Here is a 26,750-nt window from a genome sequence, read left to right as displayed (position 1 = left end):
CACACCCTGTGGATGGTGCTCAGTTCCTTGATTCTGTGAATGGGTCATTTGTTAAACTATTATTTCTTGAGGCCTGTAAACTATTATTTCTTGATGTCTGTGCAAGTTTCAATTCTGCAATTTCTATTTCCTTCTTCTTACGGATTGAAAAACACTAGTGAAATTACTCATCTTACAATCTATGCTCCTTAACATTAACCGTAGTCTTCTTAAAGTCCTTGGTCTTGCTCTCTCAGAGGCTCCCTGGGGCTTGATTCCAGTGGGCTGGTGAGGTGGACACCACTGAGCTTGACAACATGCCATACTCCACCCAAGCCTGGAGATCTCCGGTGTCTGGGGGAAAAGGCAGGGGCCGTGAGACAGGAGACAAGAATGGAGGTAAATTCAGGAGTAAAGCCCAGGGAAGAGTCCATATGTCAATTGCAGGTCAGCTATGTGCCCTGTGTCCGAGAAGACGCCCCTCAGTGTGGGATGAGCAGCTGCTCTCAGAGAGAGCGAGGCTCCTGGGCCCGGCTTCTCATGTGATACTGGGGCAGACCCTCTGCACAGAGGCTGTGGCCTGCAGGGGGCGTGTATCAGCACCTCTGCAGGGTCGAGGGGCCAAAGGGGGCCATGGGCAGCCTCTCCCAGGAGAAGTCACCTGCCCTGGGGCTGGGGCATCAGTCCCTCAGCCCCACACCATCTACCTTTCTACCTGGGTTCCAAGCCCAGCAAGGCACAATCCTGACTTCCCCAGTGTAGGATTTCCCCAGTGTGTGACAAGCCAGGCTGTGGCCACCTACCCCGAGGGTATAGTTCAGCGGGGCAAAGCCCGTCACTGCCCCCTGGTGAGGCAACTACAACAGAAAGGTGAGCTTTTGAGAGCAAGGGTCAGGAGTCAGGGAGGAGAGACAGAAACCCAAGAAAGGACCCATCGCCTGAGCCCACGTCCTTGTCCACCTCTGTGGGGTCAGTCAGCCTCCAGTGTCTGCTCTGAGATCACAAGACCCCACAGTACTGGCCATCACAACCACCTGCCTGAGAACAAAACAAGAGGGCACAAGAGCAGGAGGCCCATATGATAAGTGTGGTCCGTTGAGGAGGTGCTCCCTGGGTCAAGTGACAAGACGTGGCTTCTCAGGGCACAGCTGCCCCCAGACTCAGCATAAATGTCTGCGCTGTGAGCCCCTTGATTCTGGGAAGGGCACCAGCACAAGGTGAGCAGATGCTCCACACTTTGCGTCAGGCAAGCCAGGAGCCAAGCACTGACAAGCAGCCTGCGTTACACCCTCGTGTTTCACAGGGCAGGAGCCTCGGGGTGGGCGGATGGGGCCTGCCCTGAGGTCACAGCAGAGAAGGTTTGCTGCTGGAGGGCCACACACAGGACAGCTGTATAGAATGTGATCAAAGGCTCTCTGGTGCTTCATGCTATTCAAAACCAGGGGCTCTTAAACAGCCCGAGGGTAAGATACCGCCAAATCCTTGCTGAAATTTCTGAGCCCACCCTCAGATCCCAAATTTTGCCCAGATTGCCAAAAGTTTCATGGACTTCTGGTCAAGGACCCGATTCATCTGGACTGCTCAGTGCACAGCAAGATTGCCAGGACGGGGCCTAGGGATCTTGCCCACACAACCGTCCCTGACATTTGCTCCTGGAGAACCACCTGCCCAGCTACCGACATCTCCTCCTTCCCTCTCATCAGGCTAAATGCACCTGGGAGAAAGGCAACACAAAAGGAGGCAAATGTGGAAACATAAACCCGACAGTGCTGTCTCCCCCAGCCAAGACTAAGAGTCCATGAGTCTACCCACTGCACTCACCTGAAAGCCCCCACATATCACCAGGAGCACAGAGAGCACACAGGCCATCAGATACACCTGACCTCAATTTCCTCCTGAGAGAGCACTCAGGGGCCTCCCTGGGATTTGGAGGTGTCAACAATTCACTGCATTGTGGCTTATGCCACAGAGCAATTTTGAACAAGGATTATAGTACCGGTAAACTTTAAGCACTGCTTTAAGTCCAATCACTTTATGTTTAAAGAGAGAGGAATTGGGACTTCCCTGGTGGCGCAGTGGTTGGGAATCCGCCTGCCAATGCAGGGGACATGGGTTTGATCCCTGGTCTGGGAAGATCCCACATGCCGCCGAGCAACTAAGCCCGTGCTCCACAATTACTGAGCCTGCGCTCTAGAGCCGACGAACTAAGACTACTGAGCCCGTGTGCCACGACTACTGACGCCCGCGCGCCTAGAGCCCGTGCTCCGCAACAAGAGAAGCCACCGCAATGAGAAACCTGCTCACCGCGACTAGAGAAAGCCTGCGCACAGCAATTGAAGACCCAACGCAGCTAAAAACAAATAAATCAATTAATGAATTTGAAAAAAGAGAGAGAGGAATGGAATATTTTAAACAGAGACATAGGAGCCCTTTAAAGGGCAAAAACATGTTGCTTACAGCTTTTCACATGGAAAAGGAAACAAAAAGTGACTGGGTTTGCCGTTTTCCTTGAATTTGTCTAGTACTAGCACTAGATAATATTGACGATCTTCACGCTTGATCACAAACAACATGATACTGTAATATTCAAACTGTTGGTGAAACTTTTTTAAGCTCATGATTTACTCTGGAACAATTGTGTTGACATAGGTACTGATGGTGCAAAAGCAAAGGTGGCAGAAGTGCTGGCACCTTAACCCAAATCAAGGAGTAGCACCAAACTGTACTAGTTGGGCTTGTATTCACTATCATACACTTGTATTAACAGTGCCAGTTCCAGTTAAGAATGTTCTGTCTTCAACAGTAAAAATGATTTCTGTTAGTAAATCTTGACCATTGAAATTGAATATTTTGTAGTGGATGATGAAATTCAACATACAAACATCACACATCTGTATATCAAAGGAAGTGGGAAAAAGTTAGATCAGATACTGATAAAGAGGAAGTGGATGACATGGATGATAGATGTGAAAAATTAGCTAAAATGTAGCACAGCAAAGAAACGGTCAGCAATTATGAATGAGAAATTTAGGGACCTAGAGTCTGCTGGTGGCTTGATTTTGGACTTTGCAGCCTCCAGAACTGTGAGAAATATACGTCTTTTGTTTAAGCCACCCAGTCTGTGGTAGTTTGTTATAGCCCTTTGAGCTAAGATATATTTTAGTACCAAGAAGTAGCAAATACCTAAATATGTGGAAGTGGCCTTGGAATTGGATAGTAGGTAAAGGCTGAAAGAGATTTGAAGTGCATGCTAAAAAAGAGCTGAAATCGCCATAAAGTCCTTTCAGCCTATACCTATTAAAAGTGATTCTGGTGATGGCTCAGAAAGCAAAGAGGCACACTGGAGAGAAAGTCTCCATCTTTGTAGAGAAGACAGAAATAATCATGAACAGATAGAAATATGGACGTTAGATGCTATTCTGGTGAGGTCTCCAACAGAAATGAGGAGCACATTATTAGAAATTGGAGGAGAGGCAATTCTTATTATAAAGTGGCAAAGAACTTGACTGAACTGTGTTCTAGCGTTTTTGGGAAGGTAGACCTTGTAAGTGATGAAATTGAATATTCATCTGAGGAGATCTCTGGACAAAGTTTGGAAGAAGTAGCTTGGTTCCTCATCACCGCTCCTAGTAAAACACATCAGGAGAAAGATAAATTGAAGACCAAATTGTTAAGCAAAAAGAAATCAGAACTTAGAGATTTGGAAACTTCTCAGCCTATCCATATTTGAAAGTGAGAAAGCTTGTTCTGAAGAAACTCTAAGGGTGCAGCTGAGCAACCCTTTGAAGAAGAGATCATAGGTGTGATATTAACTTAATTAGTCATCTCAGCAGAGGCCAGGAGTAGAGAAGAGACACTGCCAGTTTGAACTAAAGGGGACAGAGAAAGCCAGGCAGAATGAGGAAGGCTGTCAGAATTCTTGGATTCTACAGAATGGGAGACTAGAGCAATTTGGCTGTGAATGTGTACTCCTCTTGACGAAAGGGAAGAAGGACCCCAAAGGTGATTCCGAGGTCATCGTGTCTGTCAATCCCACCACAGGCCCAGGGGGCCTCAGTTTCAAAGTGTGAGATTGTCGCCCTCACAGAGAGTCATGGTGTAGGTGGAGGCCCTACAGAGAGCTGCAGTGTGGGTGGCACCCCACCAAGCTGAAGGAGTGGGGCTGCCCCACCGAGCTGTGGGGATGATGTTGCCACCCCAGCAGGCCTGGAGGGCAAAGCATCAAACTAAAGAGGGTGATTCTCGTACCTTAAGATCTAATGGGATTGGCCTTGCTAGGCTTTGGACTAGCTTGGAAGCTGTCACCCCTTCCTTCTTTCCTATTTCTTCCTTTTGGAGTAGGGATGTCTATTCTATGCCAGTCCCAACATCGTATTTGGAAACACTTAACTTGTTTGGGTCACAGATTTACATCTACAGAGGAATTTTGCCTCAGGATGAATAGTACCTCCAGTCTCACCCATTATGTGATTTAGATGGTGTTTAGATCAGACTTTGGACTTTAAATTTTACAGTTGATGTTGGAATGAGTTAAGGCTTTTGAGGCTGTTGGGATAGAATGAGTGTATTTTGCATACAATAAGGACACGAATTTTGGGTACCAGGGGCAGAATGCTATGGACGTATATCCCCCCCACCAATTCTTATGTTGAAGCCCTACCCTTCAATGTATTTGGGGATAGGGCCTCTGGGAGGTAATTAGGGCATGGGAATGGAGCTTTCATAATGGGTTTAGTGCCCTTAAAAGAAAAGACACAAGAGAGATCCCTCTTTCTCTCTGCCACGTGAGAACGCGGTGAGAAGACAACCATCTGAAAAGTAGGAAGAGAGCTCTCACCGGAACTGAATATGGCACCTTGATCTTGGACTTCCAACCTTCAGAACTGTTAAGAAATTACCGTCTGTTTTTCAAGCCACCAGGTCTATGGCATTTTGTTATAGCCGTCCAAGCTGATGAAGACACAGAGAATATATAAGATGGTCTAATATACATATATCCAGGGTTCTAGAAGTAGAGACAGGAGAGAATGAGTAGAAGTAACATATGAAAAAGATAATATTATGTTCTAGATGAGATGAAGAATGTGTATTATCAGTGAATGAAGCAAAATAGATCACATTGAGGATACATTTTTTGAACCTGAAACTAATCACACGTCAAGAAACTGGAGAACACAAAAGACAACAGACAGTCTTCCAAAAAACAATTAGCAAGGAAACTGATCACTCACCATGAAAGGGTGTATTGATGGCATAATTTGAAAAAAACAGTAACAAAAACCATATTCGATGGAATAAATACTCAAAGTTCTGAAAGGAAAAACTTTTCCTCTGGAACTGATTACCCTGTCACATTATAATTTATAAAAGTTCACCAACAAGGGAACTGATAAATTATTTTTAATGTATGCATACAATGCAAAATTATAAATAATTAAAAAATTAAAGAACGTCTAATATATCCATTTTTCTTAAAGTAAGAATGTTGAAAGAAGAAGCCAAAGGCAATATGATTTACATGACACCATATATAACAAAAATATTGTCATTATACATAATTTTGATTAGCTACAGCTCTGCTAAAAGCATAAACATTTTTATAAGATGGACATATACCAAGTTCTTGATGGTGGCTATCTTTCTCATTGTTGGTGAGAGGTGTAAAATGGGACAACCCTTACGGAAAACACTATGAAGTTTCCTCAAAAAATTAAAAATATAACTACCATGTGATCCAGCAGTCCCACTTCTGGCTATGTATCCAAAAGAATTCAAAGTAGGATCTCAAAGAGATATTTGCACAACCACATTCGTCGTAGCATTATTCAAAATACCCAAGACGTGAAGAAACCCAAATGTCGATCAACAGATGAAGGGATAATGGGGTCTATAAACACAAGGAAATATTTCCTTCCTTGAAATAAAAGGAAACCATGTCTCATGCTACAACATGGATAAACCTCTAAGACATTATGCTAAGTGAAATAAGCCACTCATCAAAGGACATATCATAGCCACTCACATGAAGTATCTACAGTAGTTAAAATCATAGAAACATACAAAGGTGATTGTCAAGATCTCAGGGAGGAGGAGGGAGAATTAGGGAGTCTCTGCTGTCCCAACCCCCGCCTGGGTCCTGGGGAAGGAATCAGAACTCAGAACCGGGAGAAGAGGCTTTGGCCAGCAGGGAAGGGGTGGTGAGGCCCAGGGCGGGTCCACAAAGGATCAGAGCATCTGAGTGCATTAGGAGGAAGGGGCTTCAGAGGTGGGCCAGCACAGGCCATGACGGGGGCTAAGCAGGCTGCGAGGGGGGGCAGTTCAGGGAGACAGCAGGTGTCTGCTCCCTGCCCCTCATTGTTTGCTCGTCTCACCCTTATGAGCGGGTCATTTCCCCTGCTCTGATGATTCAAAGTCTCTGCCGGCACCCACAGGACGGTGACTGAGGCCTCTACACTCCTCAGCATGGATCCCAGCTCCCACCCAGATCTGGGGCCACAGACACCTCTCCCCCACCCCTGCTGCCCCTGTGAGCAAGCTGTTCTTGTGAAACACGGTCATAGTTTGTCAGGAGGAACTGTTTTCTATGGGAATACAAATCAGTGTTGATACCAATACACACACATGTCCAGCCATGGGTGGAAAGGGAAGGGACAGTAGTTCTGGGGTGTCTTTGCACACCCCTAGGCCCCTAAGGCCAGTCCCCACAGCCACAGCCAGATGGGTCCTCCTCCCTCAGTTGAAAGAGATGCTGCTGCACAGAAATCCCACAAGTTCCACAAAGGGTCCCAACTGTCGTTTCCCTTAGACACACCTGTAACAGGTGCCCCATGAATTTCCCCGCGCCCATTCCCCTTGTTGCATCCTCACTGGGATTAAGAGGTAGCTGCCTCAACCACTCTCCACATTGCAATAATCCCAGTGGGACTAGAGAACGCTCCCGCTATGACGAGGCAGACAGTCCTGTCCCCATGGCCAAGACTTTTCCTGTCTGGTCAGGCCACCCACACAGGAAACCCTGGATGAGCGGAGGGTCACCCCAGCGCCATCGCCTGGCCACTTCAGGGAAGCAGAGAGCAGCTCCATAAAGACAAGGGCCGTCTCCAGGCTCCGTCCTAGAAACTGGTTAGTGTCCAGAGGGCTGAGAGGCACAAAAGCAGCTCTCCCTCCCCAGACGGTTCAGGGATGCAGAAGATGCTACAGATGCCCCAGAAGGCCCCTAGCCAAGCAGGCTTTAGAGAAGGGGATGATGAGGGGGTCCCTGGGGAAAGTGAGAGCTGTGCGTTCCCAGGGGCAGCCTGAGGAGTCCTTGTCTATGTGGAGGATAGGTTTGGCCACCTGTAGATCCATAGCTCCTGTGACCTCCCTCACCCTTCCTTCCTCTCAGGATCGCTCTCTGTGGAGCAGCTCCACACGAAGAAGATGACAGTGGCCTGAGAGCATTTCCCACCAAAACTATCTTTATTCACAATTTTTATACATCACTCCAAAGGTCCTGCCCACACCCACCTCCCCCACCTCCCTAACCCCCCACAATCCCAGGATCAGCACTGGGGTGAGGAGGAGCCCCTAGGCTCCCCTGGGGGGCTCGCCCTGGAGGGCAGGCCCGGCTGTTCCCTACTGGCTACAGTGCTTCCTCTGCTTCTTCCTCCTCTTCCCTGTGACAAACGGGTCACGCTTTCTCTTTCCCGGCTGTGAGGGGCGAGCCAGCCCCAGAGCCAAGGCTGGCCTCGCAGAGACCCTGTGGCCAGCCCCGGGGATGGGCAGCTTCTCAGCAGCGGCTGGGCGCCCACACAGAGCCCGCTTCCTCGACTTGGGAGCGGCTGGTGGAGCTGGGCTGGGGCCTCTTCTCTGAGGGGAGGGGGCCTGGGGAGCACTCTGGGCCCCCCAACCTCCAGGGGAGGCCAGGCCTGAGGCAGGGGCAGGACTCTGGGACAGCCAGCAAGGCGGCAGGCTCTGCGGAGAGGCCAAGAGGGGGGCCAGGCTGGGGAGCTCCTCCTCGTCCTCACTGGACGCGTCCCTGGGCCCTCGGGCCTCCGAAACAGGAGACGCCTCTGTGAGAACAGACGCATCCCTGGGTCCCAGTAGAGGGCCAGTGCGCCTTTGACGCTGGGGAGGGGAGGGCCGTCCGGCCCGGAATGGAGAGACCTCCTGACGTCCTCGAGAGGAAACAAAGACTTTGGGCCCGAACGGGCCAGTGTCTGCTCGGATGGGCCTATGAAGAGCCTCAAAATCAATCTCTGGTGGGCAGGCTTCATCACTGACCCCTCGATGGCGGTCTTGGTCGTGCCTCTGGGCACCTTGGCCGGCGTAGGACTCAGATGGACTTGAGCCCATTCCGGGTGCACTGTGGCTCGGGGCTGCCAGCCCACCTTCCTCCTCTTTCAAGTCCAGGAGTTGTTTCTGCACCAGCTGGTAGGAGGGAGGAGGACAGTGACGGCTCCACGCGCACGTGTGAGAGGAGGAGCACTGGGCAGTGGGACAATGGCCCTGGGGGGGAGGAGGGGACGGGTGACCCCAGGACTAGACTCCAAATACAGACACGGTGGCATTCCTGCCATCCTCCTGCACCTTATTCCCAGCTGTGTGTCCTTCCCTCCGCTCCCGGCTCCCCATCCTCTCCTTCCTATCACCCTGCGCTGCACCCACCCCAGAGAGGGCCCTTCCCCATGCCAGGCCTCCGAGGCAGGGAAGGGACGGACAGAGCCATGTGGGCCTCCTGTTCTGGGGCCCTACCTCTCCCCTGCTCACTGGGGTCCCTCCGTGCCCTGGTCTTCCTGGGTGTCCCTTGTCGCCCCTGTTCTACCTGCGATCCCTCCCTCCTCTGGCTCCCCTGGGCCACCTGGTTTCCCCTGTCCCCTGGGTCACCTGGGGTCCCCCCTCCCCTGGAGTCCCCTGGCTCCCTAAGTGTCCCTCTCCCTCCCCTGGCTCACTTCTTCAGGGGTGAGTCCTTCCTCCTGCTCCAGCTCCTCAGCAAGGGCCAAGACATCCAGCTGTGGGTCTGGGGAAAACAATTCTGCCAGGAATCGAGGGTGAATGACTGCCTCCACCTCGGACAGAAAGAAGAGGCTGTGAGCATCCTTGGCCAGGAGTGGCCTGTGACACAAGAAGACCAGGAGGGAAAGTGAAAAGCAGAGACCCCCCCACCCCCACTCTCCTCCACAAGGCGGGGATGGTCAGCACGCACACACACACACACACACACACATGCACATACACAGTCACACACAAAAGAGCACATATACAGATGCACATACACAGACACACAAAGGCATACACACAGACACAAACATATACACACATACATCTGCGTAAACCTCCCCTAACACCAGGCTCAGGAACAAGGAGCTGAGCTTAAGTCCCATCGGCCTGAGCAGAACCCAGATCTTGGGTGCTGAGAGTTCCACGCCCTGGCATCTTGTAGACCCCAGGCTCCAGGCCCAGCCTACCTTGGTGACAGAGTCTTCCCGGGAACGCAGCTCGTCAATGCAGCTCAAGAGACACGGGTCCAAGTAGGTGTCGTCCTCTTCCTGGTTCAGCTCATTTCCGTCCTTTCCACATTCTGCAGGTGACTTGCCTGTGGCTGAGTGGACGTGCCCCGCCAGCGCCTCCATCCTGTCCACATACTCCCTCACAGTCTCAGGGGGAATCACCTTGGGCGCCTTGGGCTCCGGGTTCCGCTGGGATCTGTGTGGCTTCGGGTGCGAGGGCTGGGCCCTGGGGCCGGACATCCTGGGAGCACAGGCTGAGGCAGAGCAGGAGGAAGGGAAGGAAGGTGAGGGACTCCCGGTCCACCTCCTGACCACCAAGCGCACGTTGGTGAGGGCATTGTTTCGGGGACGTTGATGTGGGTGTGGGAAGGGTCAGGACCATCTGAAGCCTCATGCACAGTTGGAGAGGGGAGGTTAGGGGGTCATCTAAGAGAGTCACAAGTAAGGAAGTGGGGAACCTCCAATTTTCTAAGGGTCTCCCCATCAAGCCCACTACTTAGGCAGACTTCGTGTGGGGTCCTTTGACAGGGAGGTGTGAGAGGAGTTACAAAACTGACCAAGTCAATACCCCGTAGTGACAAAGGGCAGCTGAGACCCCACCCCCCCACCCCCCGCCTCGGTGGCTCTTTTCGTTGAAAGACCAATGCCCCTGTCTTGAAAGAAAAGGATCCACATGGGGACGGTGGCCAACCCTAGGCCCCTGTTACCTGTGCCTTCAGCTCCAGTGGGAAGCTGGGTGCCTGGCTGAAGGCCCACTTTCGGGGCTGGGGGCCCCCGAGGATCCAGCTTCGGTGGGGCTGGAGGAGGCAGGTCCTGCGCGCACTGCATGCACTGCAAATGCTGAATGTGCATCTCCTCCTCGGCCGCAAATTCCATGAACCTGGGGGGTGACGGAGGCACAGGCCACCCTGAGAAAAAGGCCTGGGCTCTGGAGCCCAACAAAGGCAGCCAGGACTGAGGCAGTGGGAGAGGACGTGCCTTGGGGCCGTCAAGGCCCTGTGAGGTGCTGTCCGCAGCAGAGAGCTGCTCCTGGAAGTGATAACAAGATCTGGGACCCTTCCTGCCTCACCAGCACTGGAGGGCATTCAACAGCACAGACCCAGGTCGCTGAATTGAACCAGGTCAACGGGACACATGGCTGACCCAGGGGGCACCCTCCTCATGCCCCCGTCCCCATCCAGAACCACATGAAGGGCTGACAGCCAGAGGCTGGAACAGGCATGTGTTCCCCACAGGGGTCCTTGACCGAATTCAGGACCCTGGGCTAGGACTGAGAGTCCTGGAACATAGACCTGGAGACAGGGCCCAGGAGAGGCTGGACGATGTGGATGCTGAGCTTAGAGGAGAGGCCTTCCCTTCCTCTGAGAGGCGCTCGTTTGTTTGCTTTTGTTTCTTAAACCAAGGGGATTACCATGGAGCAAACACTGGAAGGGCCGGAGACCCTTGGGCCGACGACAGCTGGCTTCCCCAGCCTCTTCAGGGATGCCAGGGTACCCACTCAGGGCACTTTTCATGAGGAGAGGTGGTCCCAAATCTATGTTAGTGGCCGCCAGCCACCCACCACTAAGGAAGCAGCAGGCTGGCGGGTGGAGCTCTTTCCCCGGCCCAGCCCATATGGCCGGAGTTGGACCCCTACTGGACTCACAGCTTCACCCTGCCCCGTCCTGAGACCTTCATGTCAAGGCAAGGGTAGGTCAAAATCAGGGGAGGGCAGAGCTCCTGGTGGAGGAAGGACAGAAGTCTCAAACTCTCAAGGTGAGGGATGGGTTTCTGGGGGAGAGTAGGGCCCCTGGGCTGCGGGGACCCTGTGCTGGGTGACAGCCCTTCTCTTCTGTCCTCTCTGATGAGCACCCCCACGGCCAGACCCTGCCCTCACCCACTGGCCTCACCCTCCACGCAGCCCCTGGGCCCAGGACGCTGACTCACTTTTCCGCCCTCTCGTAGTAGATCACCCGGTCAGGGTTGCTTCTGCACCGCCATTCCTGCACGGCCCTCCACAGTCCCTCCTCCAGCGGCATGTTGGGATTCAGGCGGGCCACGGATCGAAGCACTGGGCTGTAAGCCCTCGGGGTCAGTCTCCGGGCCCAGCCCAGCCCCCACCTGCCTGACCCCACCCGCCCATGTGGACCACACATCACTCAACACAGAATGACTGAGCAACAGGAGGGTGAGAGGCGGGCGTCTGGGAGGGCAAAGACAAGCCTTCCCGGCCACTGCTGTCACCGCCTCACACTCACTCAAGGATGACCATCCACTCCCAGGCTAGAGCTGGGACATTGTGCCTTGGGGAGCTCTTTTCCTCCTCAAGGCTGCATTTTCATAATAAAAATCATCATCATCAATGAGGCGTGGCATGTGCCAAGCAATCTGCTAACATTTCATAGATTAGCCCAAGGCGTCTTCTGCACAGTCCTCTGAGTGAAGTGTAACTGTCCCCTTTTTACGAGGGACCGGAGGTTTAGGATGGAAATGCCTGCCAGGCTCACAACTCTAGTGGGAGAGAGCCCACGGCCTTAGGAGAGCTCTCCCATCACCCTGTTCCTAGTGGAATTCTCCACAACGAAGTGGAGGCATGCATAAAGCGCTCTCCTGGGCCCCGCGCTCCTCCCCCTCCTCTGAAGTGGCCTCCCCTGGCCATGTGCGCTCACGTCCTGTATGAAGGACACGGCACCACAGGAGAGGGCGGCCTCCACTCCTTGGCTCCTCACCTTACACCACGACCCTCTCTGACTGCAAGTCTGCAGTCCGTATTACCATGAGAATCATGGAAGAGCAAGCTGGCCAGACTCACAGGGTGGTGGGGCCCGTTGAGATGGGGCACATTTCAGTCCTGATGTCACGGACTGGCAGGCCCACCCATGTGACCGACAGTGTGCCTTCTCATAGCATGGACATCGCCCTCACACCTTCCTTCCAGTAGCCCTAGAAACCTAACGTGCGAGTCCATCCCCAGTTCCTCTTTATCTAAAAGCTCCCATAAGCTCAGGACCCGCTGAGCGTTCACTCACATGAGAAAGCAGGAAAAAGCTTCTGCATCAGGACTCAGGTGAAAGTGTCTCCGGGCCAGGGGCTTGATGTGCTGCCAACGTCGGAAGTTACTGTACTCTCTCTGGGTGTTAGAGGAGCCATCCTGCGAGGCGTTGGACTGGTTTGTGGCCAGGCGGCCCTCCCTGGAAGTGTCATGTGGCCATGGCCCAGAGTTCACGGGGCGAATGATAGGGGCCAGCTGGGCAGCTGGTGGTGGAGCTTGAGGAGGAAAGCCTGGGGTCCAGCCTCCCTTGCCAGCCTGACGTCCTCGAAAGGGAACAAAGACTCTGAGCACGAACGGGCCAGTGTCTGTTCGGATGGGCCTATGAAGAGCCTCAAAATCAATCGCTGGTGGGCAGGCTTCATCACTGACCCCTCGATGGCGGTCTTGGTCGTGCCTCTGGGCACCTTGGCCGGCGTGGGACTCAGATGGACTTGAGCCCATTCCGGGTGCACTGTGGCTCGGGGCTGCCAGCCCACCTTCCTCCTCTTTCAAGTCCAGGAGTTGTTTCTGCACCAGCTGGTAGGAGGGAGGAGGACAGTGACGGCTCCACGCGCACGTGTGAGAGGAGGAGCACTGGGCAGTGGGACAATGGCCCTGGGGGGGAGGAGGGGACGGGTGACCCCAGGACTAGACTCCAAATACAGACACGGTGGCATTCCTGCCATCCTCCTGCACCTTATTCCCAGCTGTGTGTCCTTCCCTCCGCTCCCGGCTCCCCATCCTCTCCTTCCTATCACCCTGCGCTGCACCCACCCCAGAGAGGGCCCTTCCCCATGCCAGGCCTCCGAGGCAGGGAAGGGACGGACAGAGCCATGTGGGCCTCCTGTTCTGGGGCCCTACCTCTCCCCTGCTCACTGGGGTCCCTCCGTGCCCTGGTCTTCCTGGGTGTCCCTTGTCGCCCCTGTTCTACCTGCGATCCCTCCCTCCTCTGGCTCCCCTGGGCCACCTGGTTTCCCCTGTCCCCTGGGTCACCTGGGGTCCCCCCTCCCCTGGAGTCCCCTGGCTCCCTAAGTGTCCCTCTCCCTCCCCTGGCTCACTTCTTCAGGGGTGAGTCCTTCCTCCTGCTCCAGCTCCTCAGCAAGGGCCAAGACATCCAGCTGTGGGTCTGGGGAAAACAATTCTGCCAGGAATCGAGGGTGAATGACTGCCTCCACCTCGGACAGAAAGAAGAGGCTGTGAGCATCCTTGGCCAGGAGTGGCCTGTGACACAAGAAGACCAGGAGGGAAAGTGAAAAGCAGAGACCCCCCCACCCCCACTCTCCTCCACAAGGCGGGGATGGTCAGCACGCACACACACACACACACACACACACACATGCACATACACAGTCACACACAAAAGAGCACATATACAGATGCACATACACAGACACACAAAGGCATACACACAGACACAAACATATACACACATACATCTGCGTAAACCTCCCCTAACACCAGGCTCAGGAACAAGGAGCTGAGCTTAAGTCCCATCGGCCTGAGCAGAACCCAGATCTTGGGTGCTGAGAGTTCCACGCCCTGGCATCTTGTAGACCCCAGGCTCCAGGCCCAGCCTACCTTGGTGACAGAGTCTTCCCGGGAACGCAGCTCGTCAATGCAGCTCAAGAGACACGGGTCCAAGTAGGTGTCGTCCTCTTCCTGGTTCAGCTCATTTCCGTCCTTTCCACATTCTGCAGGTGACTTGCCTGTGGCTGAGTGGACGTGCCCCGCCAGCGCCTCCATCCTGTCCACATACTCCCTCACAGTCTCAGGGGGAATCACCTTGGGCGCCTTGGGCTCCGGGTTCCGCTGGGATCTGTGTGGCTTCGGGTGCGAGGGCTGGGCCCTGCGGCCGGACATCCTGGGAGCACAGGCTGAGGCAGAGCAGGAGGAAGGGAAGGAAGGTGAGGGACTCCCGGTCCACCTCCTGACCACCAAGCGCACGTTGGTGAGGGCATTGTTTCGGGGACGTTGATGTGGGTGTGGGAGGGGTCAGGACCATCTGAAGCCTCATGCACAGTTGGAGAGGGGAGGTTAGGGGGTCATCTAAGAGAGTCACAAGTAAGGAAGTGGGGAACCTCCAATTTTCTAAGGGTCTCCCCATCAAGCCCACTACTTAGGCAGACTTCGTGTGGGGTCCTTTGACAGGGAGGTGTGAGAGGAGTTACAAAACTGACCAAGTCAATACCCCGTAGTGACAAAGGGCAGCTGAGACCCCACCCCCCCACCCCCCGCCTCGGTGGCTCTTTTCGTTGAAAGACCAATGCCCCTGTCTTGAAAGAAAAGGATCCACATGGGGACGGTGGCCAACCCTAGGCCCCTGTTACCTGTGCCTTCAGCTCCAGTGGGAAGCTGGGTGCCTGGCTGAAGGCCCACTTTCGGGGCTGGGGGCCCCCGAGGATCCAGCTTCGGTGGGGCTGGAGGAGGCAGGTCCTGCGCGCACTGCATGCACTGCAAATGCTGAATGTGCATCTCCTCCTCGGCCGCAAATTCCATGAACCTGGGGGGTGACGGAGGCACAGGCCACCCTGAGAAAAAGGCCTGGGCTCTGGAGCCCAACAAAGGCAGCCAAGACTGAGGCAGTGGGAGAGGACGTGCCTTGGGGCCGTCAAGGCCCTGTGAGGTGCTGTCCGCAGCAGAGAGCTGCTCCTGGAAGTGATAACAAGATCTGGGACCCTTCCTGCCTCACCAGCACTGGAGGGCATTCAACAGCACAGACCCAGGTCGCTGAATTGAACCAGGTCAACGGGACACATGGCTGACCCAGGGGGCACCCTCCTCATGCCCCCGTCCCCATCCAGAACCACATGAAGGGCTGACAGCCAGAGGCTGGAACAGGCATGTGTTCCCCACAGGGGTCCTTGACCGAATTCAGGACCCTGGGCTAGGACTGAGAGTCCTGGAACATAGACCTGGAGACAGGGCCCAGGAGAGGCTGGACGATGTGGATGCTGAGCTTAGAGGAGAGGCCTTCCCTTCCTCTGAGAGGCGCTCGTTTGTTTGCTTTTGTTTCTTAAACCAAGGGGATTACCATGGAGCAAACACTGGAAGGGCCGGAGACCCTTGGGCCGACGACAGCTGGCTTCCCCAGCCTCTTCAGGGATGCCAGGGTACCCACTCAGGGCACTTTTCATGAGGAGAGGTGGTCCCAAATCTATGTTAGTGGCCGCCAGCCACCCACCACTAAGGAAGCAGCAGGCTGGCGGGTGGAGCTCTTTCCCCGGCCCAGCCCATATGGCCGGAGTTGGACCCCTACTGGACTCACAGCTTCACCCTGCCCCGTCCTGAGACCTTCATGTCAAGGCAAGGGTAGGTCAAAATCAGGGGAGGGCAGAGCTCCTGGTGGAGGAAGGACAGAAGTCTCAAACTCTCAAGGTGAGGGATGGGTTTCTGGGGGAGAGTAGGGCCCCTGGGCTGCGGGGACCCTGTGCTGGGTGACAGCCCTTCTCCTCTGTCCTCTCTGATGAGCACCCCCACGGCCAGACCCTGCCCTCACCCACTGGCCTCACCCTCCACGCAGCCCCTGGGCCCAGGACGCTGACTCACTTTTCCGCCCTCTCGTAGTAGATCACCCGGTCAGGGTTGCTTCTGCACCGCCATTCCTGCACGGCCCTCCACAGTCCCTCCTCCAGCGGCATGTTGGGATTCAGGCGGGCCACGGATCGAAGCACTGGGCTGTAAGCCCTCGGGGTCAGTCTCCGGGCCCAGCCCAGCCCCCACCTGCCTGACCCCACCCGCCCATGTGGACCACACATCACTCAACACAGAATGACTGAGCAACAGGAGGGTGAGAGGCGGGCGTCTGGGAGGGCAAAGACAAGCCTTCCCGGCCACTGCTGTCACCGCCTCACACTCACTCAAGGATGACCATCCACTCCCAGGCTAGAGCTGGGACATTGTGCCTTGGGGAGCTCTTTTCCTCCTCAAGGCTGCATTTTCATAATAAAAATCATCATCATCAATGAGGCGTGGCATGTGCCAAGCAATCTGCTAACATTTCATAGATTAGCCCAAGGCGTCTTCTGCACAGTCCTCTGAGTGAAGTGTAACTGTCCCCTTTTTACGAGGGACCGGAGGTTTAGGATGGAAATGCCTGCCAGGCTCACAACTCTAGTGGGAGAGAGCCCACGGCCTTAGGAGAGCTCTCCCATCACCCTGTTCCTAGTGGAATTCTCCACAACGAAGTGGAGGCATGCATAAAGCGCTCTCCTGGGCCCCGCGCTCCTCCCCCTCCTCTGAAGTGGCCTCCCCTGGCCATGTGCGCTCACGTCCTGTATGAAGGACACGGCACCACAGGAGAGGGCGGCCTCCACTCCTTGGCTCCTCACCTTACACCACGACCCTCTCTGACTGCAAGTCTGCAGTCCGTATTACCATGAGAATCATGGAAGAGCAAGCTGGCCAGACTCACAGGGTGGTGGGGCCCGTTGAGATGGGGCACATTTCAGTCCTGATGTCACGGACTGGCAGGCCCACCCATGTGACCGACAGTGTGCCTTCTCATAGCATGGACATCGCCCTCACACCTTCCTTCCAGTAGCCCTAGAAACCTAACGTGCGAGTCCATCCCCAGTTCCTCTTTATCTAAAAGCTCCCATAAGCTCAGGACCCGCTGAGCGTTCACTCACATGAGAAAGCAGGAAAAAGCTTCTGCATCAGGACTCAGGTGAAAGTGTCTCCGGGCCAGGGGCTTGATGTGCTGCCAACGTCGGAAGTTACTGTACTCTCTCTGGGTGTTAGAGGAGCCATCCTGCGAGGCGTTGGACTGGTTGGTGGCCAGGCGGCCCTCCCTGGAAGTGCCATGTGGCCATGGCCCAGAGTTCACGGGGCGAATGATAGGGGCCAGCTGGGCAGCTGGTGGTGGAGCTTGAGGAGGAAAGCCTGGGGTCCAGCCTCCCTTGCCAGCCTGACGTCCTCGAAAGGGAACAAAGACTCTGAGCACGAACGGGCCAGTGTCTGTTCGGATGGGCCTATGAAGAGCCTCAAAATCAATCGCTGGTGGGCAGGCTTCATCACTGACCCCTCGATGGCGGTCTTGGTCGTGCCTCTGGGCACCTTGGCCGGCGTGGGACTCAGATGGACTTGAGCCCATTCCGGGTGCACTGTGGCTCGGGGCTGCCAGCCCACCTTCCTCCTCTTTCAAGTCCAGGAGTTGTTTCTGCACCAGCTGGTAGGAGGGAGGAGGACAGTGACGGCTCCACGCGCACGTGTGAGAGGAGGAGCACTGGGCAGTGGGACAATGGCCCTGGGGGGGAGGAGGGGACGGGTGACCCCAGGACTAGACTCCAAATACAGACACGGTGGCATTCCTGCCATCCTCCTGCACCTTATTCCCAGCTGTGTGTCCTTCCCTCCGCTCCCGGCTCCCCATCCTCTCCTTCCTATCACCCTGCGCTGCACCCACCCCAGAGAGGGCCCTTCCCCATGCCAGGCCTCCGAGGCAGGGAAGGGACGGACAGAGCCATGTGGGCCTCCTGTTCTGGGGCCCTACCTCTCCCCTGCTCACTGGGGTCCCTCCGTGCCCTGGTCTTCCTGGGTGTCCCTTGTCGCCCCTGTTCTACCTGCGATCCCTCCCTCCTCTGGCTCCCCTGGGCCACCTGGTTTCCCCTGTCCCCTGGGTCACCTGGGGTCCCCCCTCCCCTGGAGTCCCCTGGCTCCCTAAGTGTCCCTCTCCCTCCCCTGGCTCACTTCTTCAGGGGTGAGTCCTTCCTCCTGCTCCAGCTCCTCAGCAAGGGCCAAGACATCCAGCTGTGGGTCTGGGGAAAACAATTCTGCCAGGAATCGAGGGTGAATGACTGCCTCCACCTCGGACAGAAAGAAGAGGCTGTGAGCATCCTTGGCCAGGAGTGGCCTGTGACACAAGAAGACCAGGAGGGAAAGTGAAAAGCAGAGACCCCCCCACCCCCACTCTCCTCCACAAGGCGGGGATGGTCAGCACGCACACACACACACACACACACACATGCACATACACAGTCACACACAAAAGAGCACATATACAGATGCACATACACAGACACACAAAGGCATACACACAGACACAAACATATACACACATACATCTGCGTAAACCTCCCCTAACACCAGGCTCAGGAACAAGGAGCTGAGCTTAAGTCCCATCGGCCTGAGCAGAACCCAGATCTTGGGTGCTGAGAGTTCCACGCCCTGGCATCTTGTAGACCCCAGGCTCCAGGCCCAGCCTACCTTGGTGACAGAGTCTTCCCGGGAACGCAGCTCGTCAATGCAGCTCAAGAGACACGGGTCCAAGTAGGTGTCGTCCTCTTCCTGGTTCAGCTCATTTCCGTCCTTTCCACATTCTGCAGGTGACTTGCCTGTGGCTGAGTGGACGTGCCCCGCCAGCGCCTCCATCCTGTCCACATACTCCCTCACAGTCTCAGGGGGAATCACCTTGGGCGCCTTGGGCTCCGGGTTCCGCTGGGATCTGTGTGGCTTCGGGTGCGAGGGCTGGGCCCTGGGGCCGGACATCCTGGGAGCACAGGCTGAGGCAGAGCAGGAGGAAGGGAAGGAAGGTGAGGGACTCCCGGTCCACCTCCTGACCACCAAGCGCACGTTGGTGAGGGCATTGTTTCGGGGACGTTGATGTGGGTGTGGGAAGGGTCAGGACCATCTGAAGCCTCATGCACAGTTGGAGAGGGGAGGTTAGGGGGTCATCTAAGAGAGTCACAAGTAAGGAAGTGGGGAACCTCCAATTTTCTAAGGGTCTCCCCATCAAGCCCACTACTTAGGCAGACTTCGTGTGGGGTCCTTTGACAGGGAGGTGTGAGAGGAGTTACAAAACTGACCAAGTCAATACCCCGTAGTGACAAAGGGCAGCTGAGACCCCACCCCCCCACCCCCCGCCTCGGTGGCTCTTTTCGTTGAAAGACCAATGCCCCTGTCTTGAAAGAAAAGGATCCACATGGGGACGGTGGCCAACCCTAGGCCCCTGTTACCTGTGCCTTCAGCTCCAGTGGGAAGCTGGGTGCCTGGCTGAAGGCCCACTTTCGGGGCTGGGGGCCCCCGAGGATCCAGCTTCGGTGGGGCTGGAGGAGGCAGGTCCTGCGCGCACTGCATGCACTGCAAATGCTGAATGTGCATCTCCTCCTCGGCCGCAAATTCCATGAACCTGGGGGGTGACGGAGGCACAGGCCACCCTGAGAAAAAGGCCTGGGCTCTGGAGCCCAACAAAGGCAGCCAGGACTGAGGCAGTGGGAGAGGACGTGCCTTGGGGCCGTCAAGGCCCTGTGAGGTGCTGTCCGCAGCAGAGAGCTGCTCCTGGAAGTGATAACAAGATCTGGGACCCTTCCTGCCTCACCAGCACTGGAGGGCATTCAACAGCACAGACCCAGGTCGCTGAATTGAACCAGGTCAACGGGACACATGGCTGACCCAGGGGGCACCCTCCTCATGCCCCCGTCCCCATCCAGAACCACATGAAGGGCTGACAGCCAGAGGCTGGAACAGGCATGTGTTCCCCACAGGGGTCCTTGACCGAATTCAGGACCCTGGGCTAGGACTGAGAGTCCTGGAACATAGACCTGGAGACAGGGCCCAGGAGAGGCTGGACGATGTGGATGCTGAGCTTAGAGGAGAGGCCTTCCCTTCCTCTGAGAGGCGCTCGTTTGTTTGCTTTTGTTTCTTAAACCAAGGGGATTACCATGGAGCAAACACTGGAAGGGCCGGAGACCCTTGGGCCGACGACAGCTGGCTTCCCCAGCCTCTTCAGGGATGCCAGGGTACCCACTCAGGGCACTTTTCATGAGGAGAGGTGGTCCCAAATCTATGTTAGTGGCCGCCAGCCACCCACCACTAAGGAAGCAGCAGGCTGGCGGGTGGAGCTCTTTCCCCGGCCCAGCCCATATGGCCGGAGTTGGACCCCTACTGGACTCACAGCTTCACCCTGCCCCGTCCTGAGACCTTCATGTCAAGGCAAGGGTAGGTCAAAATCAGGGGAGGGCAGAGCTCCTGGTGGAGGAAGGACAGAAGTCTCAAACTCTCAAGGTGAGGGATGGGTTTCTGGGGGAGAGTAGGGCCCCTGGGCTGCGGGGACCCTGTGCTGGGTGATAGCCCTTCTCCTCTGTCCTCTCTGATGAGCACCCCCACGGCCAGACCCTGCCCTCACCCACTGGCCTCACCCTCCACGCAGCCCCTGGGCCCAGGACGCTGACTCACTTTTCCGCCCTCTCGTAGTAGATCACCCGGTCAGGGTTGCTTCTGCACCGCCATTCCTGCACGGCCCTCCACAGTCCCTCCTCCAGCGGCATGTTGGGATTCAGGCGGGCCACGGATCGAAGCACTGGGCTGTAAGCCCTCGGGGTCAGTCTCCGGGCCCAGCCCAGCCCCCACCTGCCTGACCCCACCCGCCCATGTGGACCACACATCACTCAACCCAGAATGACTGAGCAACAGGAGGGTGAGAGGCGGGCGTCTGGGAGGGCAAAGACAAGCCTTCCCGGCCACTGCTGTCACCGCCTCACACTCACTCAAGGATGACCATCCACTCCCAGGCTAGAGCTGGGACATTGTGCCTTGGGGAGCTCTTTTCCTCCTCAAGGCTGCATTTTCATAATAAAAATCATCATCATCAATGAGGCGTGGCATGTGCCAAGCAATCTGCTAACACTTCATAGATTAGCCCAAGGCGTCTTCTGCACAGTCCTCTGAGTGAAGTGTAACTGTCCCCTTTTTACGAGGGACCGGAGGTTTAGGATGGAAATGCCTGCCAGGCTCACAACTCTAGTGGGAGAGAGCCCACGGCCTTAGGAGAGCTCTCCCATCACCCTGTTCCTAGTGGAATTCTCCACAACGAAGTGGAGGCATGCATAAAGCGCTCTCCTGGGCCCCGCGCTCCTCCCCCTCCTCTGAAGTGGCCTCCCCTGGCCATGTGCGCTCACGTCCTGTATGAAGGACACGGCACCACAGGAGAGGGCGGCCTCCACTCCTTGGCTCCTCACCTTACACCACGACCCTCTCTGACTGCAAGTCTGCAGTCCGTATTACCATGAGAATCATGGAAGAGCAAGCTGGCCAGACTCACAGGGTGGTGGGGCCCGTTGAGATGGGGCACATTTCAGTCCTGATGTCACGGACTGGCAGGCCCACCCATGTGACCGACAGTGTGCCTTCTCATAGCATGGACATCGCCCTCACACCTTCCTTCCAGTAGCCCTAGAAACCTAACGTGCGAGTCCATCCCCAGTTCCTCTTTATCTAAAAGCTCCCATAAGCTCAGGACCCGCTGAGCGTTCACTCACATGAGAAAGCAGGAAAAAGCTTCTGCATCAGGACTCAGGTGAAAGTGTCTCCGGGCCAGGGGTTTGATGCGCTGCCAACGTCGGAAGTTACTGTACTCTCTCTGGGTGTTAGAGGAGCCATCCTGCGAGGCGTTGGACTGGTTGGTGGCCAGGCGGCCCTCCCTGGAAGCGCCATGTGGCCATGGCCCAGAGTTCACTGGGCGAATGATAGGGGCCAGCTGGGCAGCTGGTGGTGGAGCTTGAGGAGGAAAGCCTGGGGTCCAGCCTCCCTTGCCAGCCTGCCTAACTCCAACAGCTGAAGCAGTCACAACGGTCCCCATCACAGGGGTTGCTATGAATTCGGGTGCAGGACATGCAGCACTCCTGCTGAGGGCCCCTGGAGCGCTCCAGTTGAGGGGGGCCTGAGTAACGACAGAGGTCTGAGTCTGGGGGGCCTCCACTGTCCTCCCTTGTGACCTGACTTCGACAGTGAGGTTGCAAGCCCCAGGGGCACTGGGGCCACGGCCACCATTAGCCACCATAGGCGTCCTGGGGAAAGCTGGCAGCAGCAGGCTGCTGCCAGGAGGGAATGCTGGGGTGATGGGACGTGGCAGGTGCTGCTGCCAGGGTGGCCGGTGCTGGGCGCCAGGAATGGGTGGAGGGAAGGGCACTGCCGTGAAAGTAGACAAGGAGGCACCGGGGTTCATGGTCACATCCGTTCCCAGCACTGGACATGCTGTTGAGGCAAAGGAAAGGAGTGAATGGAGGAGGAGAATGGGCAAGTGGGACTGAGGCTTTCTGTGGCATCAGAGTGTAAATCTCCACAGGTGAGGGACACTTGGACAAGGGAAACTGTGCAGCGTGCAAATGTCTTCAAGTGATTTTCATGCCCTGACCTCCACTTGAGAATTATTCCACTGGTGACCCCGCACCCATCCACCAAGGTCCCTGACCCCTGTCTGCCGAGAAGAAATCGCCTCAGCAAGCACTGACTTGGAGAGCCTCCCTAAGGCACCCCCTGGCACCTAAGCCTCACAGGCTGTCTCCCAAGATCTGGAACTGTGTGGACATCCGCTCTGTGAGAAATGCCCCTCAGCCGGCGTACTAGCAGCTAGGGACCTTCTCCAAGGTAAGTTCTAGGCACCCAAAAGCCCTTTGTGGACAGGTATTGTGTAAAATATTAGGGCCCCACCTCCTCCTCAGTCCTCCTTTTCCTGATGCTCAGTAGAGATCCCCTCTTTCTTTCCTAGCCTCACAAAACGAAACAAAATGCTGGAAAATATCTCTCTAATGGAATCCTGATACAAACCCATAACACTGGCCCAGAATGCACCTGCATCTCAGAACAACCCACAGCAGACACGTAACATGGGCCAGGTCCTGCCACCCCCTCCCCAGTGCCCAGAGTCACTGTCATCACTCAGGAGTTCTGTTCCTAGGAGGCGGGGGTGGGGGGAGTGGTGTGTGAGAAGTAGGCGCGTGTCCCTTAGATTCTGTCATTTCACAGCCAGTGATGGCTGCAGAGGATTAAACAAGGGCCAGGGAATTGTCATGTTACATTGGTCATGGGAGTACAGACCGCCTGTGGTCCTTCCCCCTCCAGCTCCCAATAACGGAAAGTCAATCTGAGAAGCAGGCAGAAGCCAGTTGCCATGGCGATCAAGTTGTCTGGATCACATCCCTGTTCACGAGAACAAGGTACACACCACGGTGCACCTAATTAACCAGAACAGGTGTCATAGGACGTTTAATAATAACACAGAAGATCGTCTTCCTGCCCCTGGGCTACACTCCTTCCCCCTTTAAAAGAGGAAGCAGCCTTCACTGACATTCCACCCGAAACAACCCCACTCCACATCTGTCTCCTGTCCATGAAGGAGTGACAGGAAATATGAACAAACTCTTCCTCTCAAGGCAGCCTGAGGGTCCACCATGAGATACTGGACGAGATGAAGTAGGTCTGAAGTACTGCGATTCCACAAAAGGAAGAACAATTCAGAGCAACTCAGGAACCTGAGCCCTCTCTTGGCTGAAGTTACACGGTTGCCCATCCCCTGTTGAATCCAAAGCAACAGTTGCCTGAACTGAGAAGTGAGCTCTGGGCTGGGAGGAGTGGACGAGGTGTGGGCTGCGGCAGTTAGAGTAACCTCCTGCCTAGCTCTCGGAGAGGACACTTCACTGCAGGTGTGGCCACACACAGCCCCACTGAATAGTTTTCTCACCAAGACCATCTCTCCCCACGGCCCCCTTAGATACAGTATGCTCCTGTTCCAATCCCTTAGAAAGATATGGTGAGGCAAGCTTCAGGTGCCTCAGGAACACAAGACACGTCTAGGCTTTCCTCATGACCCTCCCTGTGTCACCACCAGGACATCACACACATCCTTACACACACGTTTCAAAGTGGCTTGTCTCCCTTCTAGAAAGAATCAACCTGCCTGCTGCCATCCTTTCTCCATAGCCAGGGCAATTCCTCTTGATCCACCTCCAATGACCCCTCCTCCCCAGTGCAGTCTCAGGTTTCTTCAGGCTCCCCAGTCTCCCCAGGTGAAATGTCCTCGTGTGTCCAGTGCTCTCTTCTCCCTCTACTTCAGTCCAACTGTGTGCCCACCGTGAAGTGTCACGTGTGAACCCGAAGGATGTGAGGGATGGCAGGGTCTCTGAGAACACACCCCCAGCCTATAGGCTTACCTCCTTCTGAAGCCGTCCTGCAGGCTTGGGCACGGACTACTGCTGCCTGGTAGCCTCAATGAGAAAAGTCAAGACCAGGACCCAGAGAGTGACCTGCTTCAACAGACGCTCAGGGTCCAACTGAAGGAGGGGCCGGTTTGAGTCATAACAGTAGAATGCGGCTGAAACGTTCTGCAGTGCGGGAGGGGCAGAGGGCACGTGGGTCTGGGTAGGGGGGGGGTGGCGAGACATTCCACGAGGCCTCTGGCAGGTAGGCAAGAACCGGAAGTTCCTTCCACCTCACACAGTGGCAACACAATTGGCGTGTGCCTCTTTACGCAGTTTATAGACTGTTTTTTTGATTCACGGCACCGAGGTTGGACTTGACGGTCCCTTCCTTTCACTTCTTTTTCCATCAACCTAGTTTTGTGTCCCTCAACACACTCTGCTTCCTACCTGGCTCTTGACTTACTTCAACAGAGACTAGACTTTCTGAACAAAATTCAGAACTGTTAGTCTGATAAACACTTGGGTATTTATGGCCACATGGAACTGAGTATTTGAAATTAGGATTGTCTCAGCAGATCCAGTGTCTTTGACTGCTGTATGTACATCACTCCTAAGGGAGTGGTCCTTGTGCTCCAACCAACATCCAGCAGGACCAGCCTTACTAATGATCCTTTGTGCTGGAAAGCCCCCGTCCATCAAAAAACCGTCATGCAGCCCCCATGTCCAAGACCAGAATTCACTAAATGTCTTTCTCATAGTATTCCATGGTTGTAAAAGATTTAGTTTTTTACCTTTTAAATGATTTTAGTATAATATTTTAAGCGAGCAACACCTTCTCATGGTTCAAAATTAAATTGTGCAAAATGGAATATGCAGTGGCGAGTCCTCCTCCCACCTCTTTCCCCTGTCAACCCAATCCTCTTTCCCGGAGGAAACCAGTGTTATCTCTTTCACTAAAATCTTCCCAGAGATACGTCATGCAACTAAAAACGAAGGCAATCTGTTTTCAGTTTTTAAAATGCCTTCATTTTTTTTCTAGATGAAAATTCATATATGTTCCAATATATCTGAGGAGATTTTCAATGATTGTCTTTCTACGGGTATCGTGGCTCCTCTGTTTCTGCACTAGATTCCTAGAACAAGACTTTCTAGTCTCTTAAATTTCAAAGCACCTGAAAGAATAGGGTGGCTCGATCTAGTAAAGAAAAGTATCAAATGCCTAAATGAATTTGACTTTTGAATTTCACATAAACAATGAATTCATTTTTAGTACAACTTTGTCCCATGCAACATTTTGGACATAGTTTTACTGCAAATTCTTTCCCTGTTTATCTGAAATTTATGTTTAACTCAAAATCTGTATTTTATCTGGCAACACTACCAAAAAATTAGAACATACTAAGCTATTATCAGTTACTCATCCTTATGAGAAAGAGAACTTGGAGTGACGAGACTCAAGTGTGCATCTTGGCTCCAACAGAAAACACAATTGTAAACATACAGAAAATCTGCAGGCTCTTTGGATGAAATGGATTTGGAAGAGCCATCATATAGCACTGAACATCTTGGCTTAGTAGGGGTAAGGACAGAAGTAAGGAACAAGTAGGCAGAAAATCTTCTTCTCTTTCCTTATGTTAAAGGGACTAAACATCCTAGAGCCCTGGTTTTTCTAGGTGTTAAAAGTCCACTACCCATGAGATGGATGTGCACCTTGACACAATGCCAAGAGTTTATCCACCAGTGTCCAATCCCCATTCAGACAAGCCCACTTCCATCTAAATCCTAGCCTGCAAGCCCTGCTTACAAGTTTGTTAATTTCCTGTCTGCATTACATACACTTGCTCTTTACAATCTAGGCTCATCGTTGCATATGGCCCCATCTGCATGGGAATCATGGTAGCATTCCTTTTACAAAACTTGTCTGATTATTATTTTCATATTGAGAATCCATGTCAGTCAGTTTACCACTATCAAAAGGATATGAAAGAGTATTCGTGTTTTGTGTTGTGAGAAGAGAGGACTGTTAGGAAACTTGTCAAGGGAGATGAAGGCTGAAAACCTCAGAGGATGGCAACCAAATCTCTTGCGAGAGGAGATTCTCTCACTGCTGTAGCTGCAGTAGAACTCCAACTGATTGTGGGGTGTTGGGGAAGGAAACAGAGGTTTAGAAGGACTGTTCCACAGTGTGAAAAAGACTCCTGTTGGTGCTTAAGAAGTTCTTTGCCTCTTGTCAGGAAAAACTGACTCAGAAGAAGATGAGAAGATAAGGTGAGAATATTTCAAGCAACAGCATGGTGAACTTTATATCTAAAGAAACTCCTGTCGGGGACTGAAAAAAAATAAACAGTTTGGGAATATCGC

General features: G+C 54.3%; 2 protein-coding genes across 2 annotated transcripts; both read right to left on the bottom strand.

Annotated features, from left to right (window-relative positions):
- Positions 1–953: 953 nt before the first annotated feature.
- On the bottom strand, positions 954–13,581 carry LOC130706603 (NUT family member 2G-like). Its single transcript, XM_057539280.1, has 8 exons — positions 13,536–13,581; positions 12,476–13,014; positions 11,394–11,522; positions 10,227–10,347; positions 9,426–9,704; positions 8,910–9,026; positions 8,267–8,388; positions 954–1,017 (listed from the first exon to the last, which is right to left on the bottom strand). The coding sequence occupies exons 2-8, from the start codon at positions 12,937–12,939 to the stop codon at positions 954–956; spliced, it is 1,296 nt and encodes a 431-aa protein (XP_057395263.1). The 5' UTR covers positions 12,940–13,014; positions 13,536–13,581.
- A 1,275-nt stretch (positions 13,582–14,856) lies between these two features.
- On the bottom strand, positions 14,857–26,251 carry LOC130706602 (NUT family member 2G-like; the record flags this gene model as incomplete). Its single annotated transcript, XM_057539278.1, has 10 exons — positions 26,239–26,251; positions 24,402–24,455; positions 21,732–22,446; positions 20,650–20,778; positions 19,483–19,603; positions 18,682–18,960; positions 18,166–18,282; positions 17,106–17,644; positions 16,024–16,152; positions 14,857–14,977 (listed from the first exon to the last, which is right to left on the bottom strand). Coding segments are annotated over exons 1-10 (2,217 nt in total), but the record flags the coding sequence as incomplete, so codon positions are not given.
- Positions 26,252–26,750: the final 499 nt, after the last annotated feature.

Source organism: Balaenoptera acutorostrata, assembly GCF_949987535.1.
Source record: "Balaenoptera acutorostrata chromosome 6 unlocalized genomic scaffold, mBalAcu1.1 SUPER_6_unloc_4, whole genome shotgun sequence".
Lineage (NCBI taxonomy): Eukaryota > Metazoa > Chordata > Mammalia > Artiodactyla > Balaenopteridae > Balaenoptera > Balaenoptera acutorostrata.
Note: the sequence above shows the minus strand (reverse complement) of the source record. Positions and strands in the feature narration are given on the sequence as shown.

Bases quoted from the DNA above. Each gene is read 5' to 3' on its own strand.
- LOC130706603 (XM_057539280.1), bottom strand. From the start codon at position 12,939: ATGGGCTCAAGTCCATCTGAGTCCCACGCCGGCCAAGGTGCCCAGAGG. The intron at 9,705-10,226 runs AAAGTGGGCCTT...GCTCCCAGGATG, and splicing joins CTCGGGGGCCCCCAGCCCCG to TCCGGCCCCAGGGCCCAGCC. The intron at 1,018-8,266 runs GCACGACCAAGA...TTTTGTTCTCAG, and splicing joins GCCGGCCAAGGTGCCCAGAG to GCAGGTGGTTGTGATGGCCA.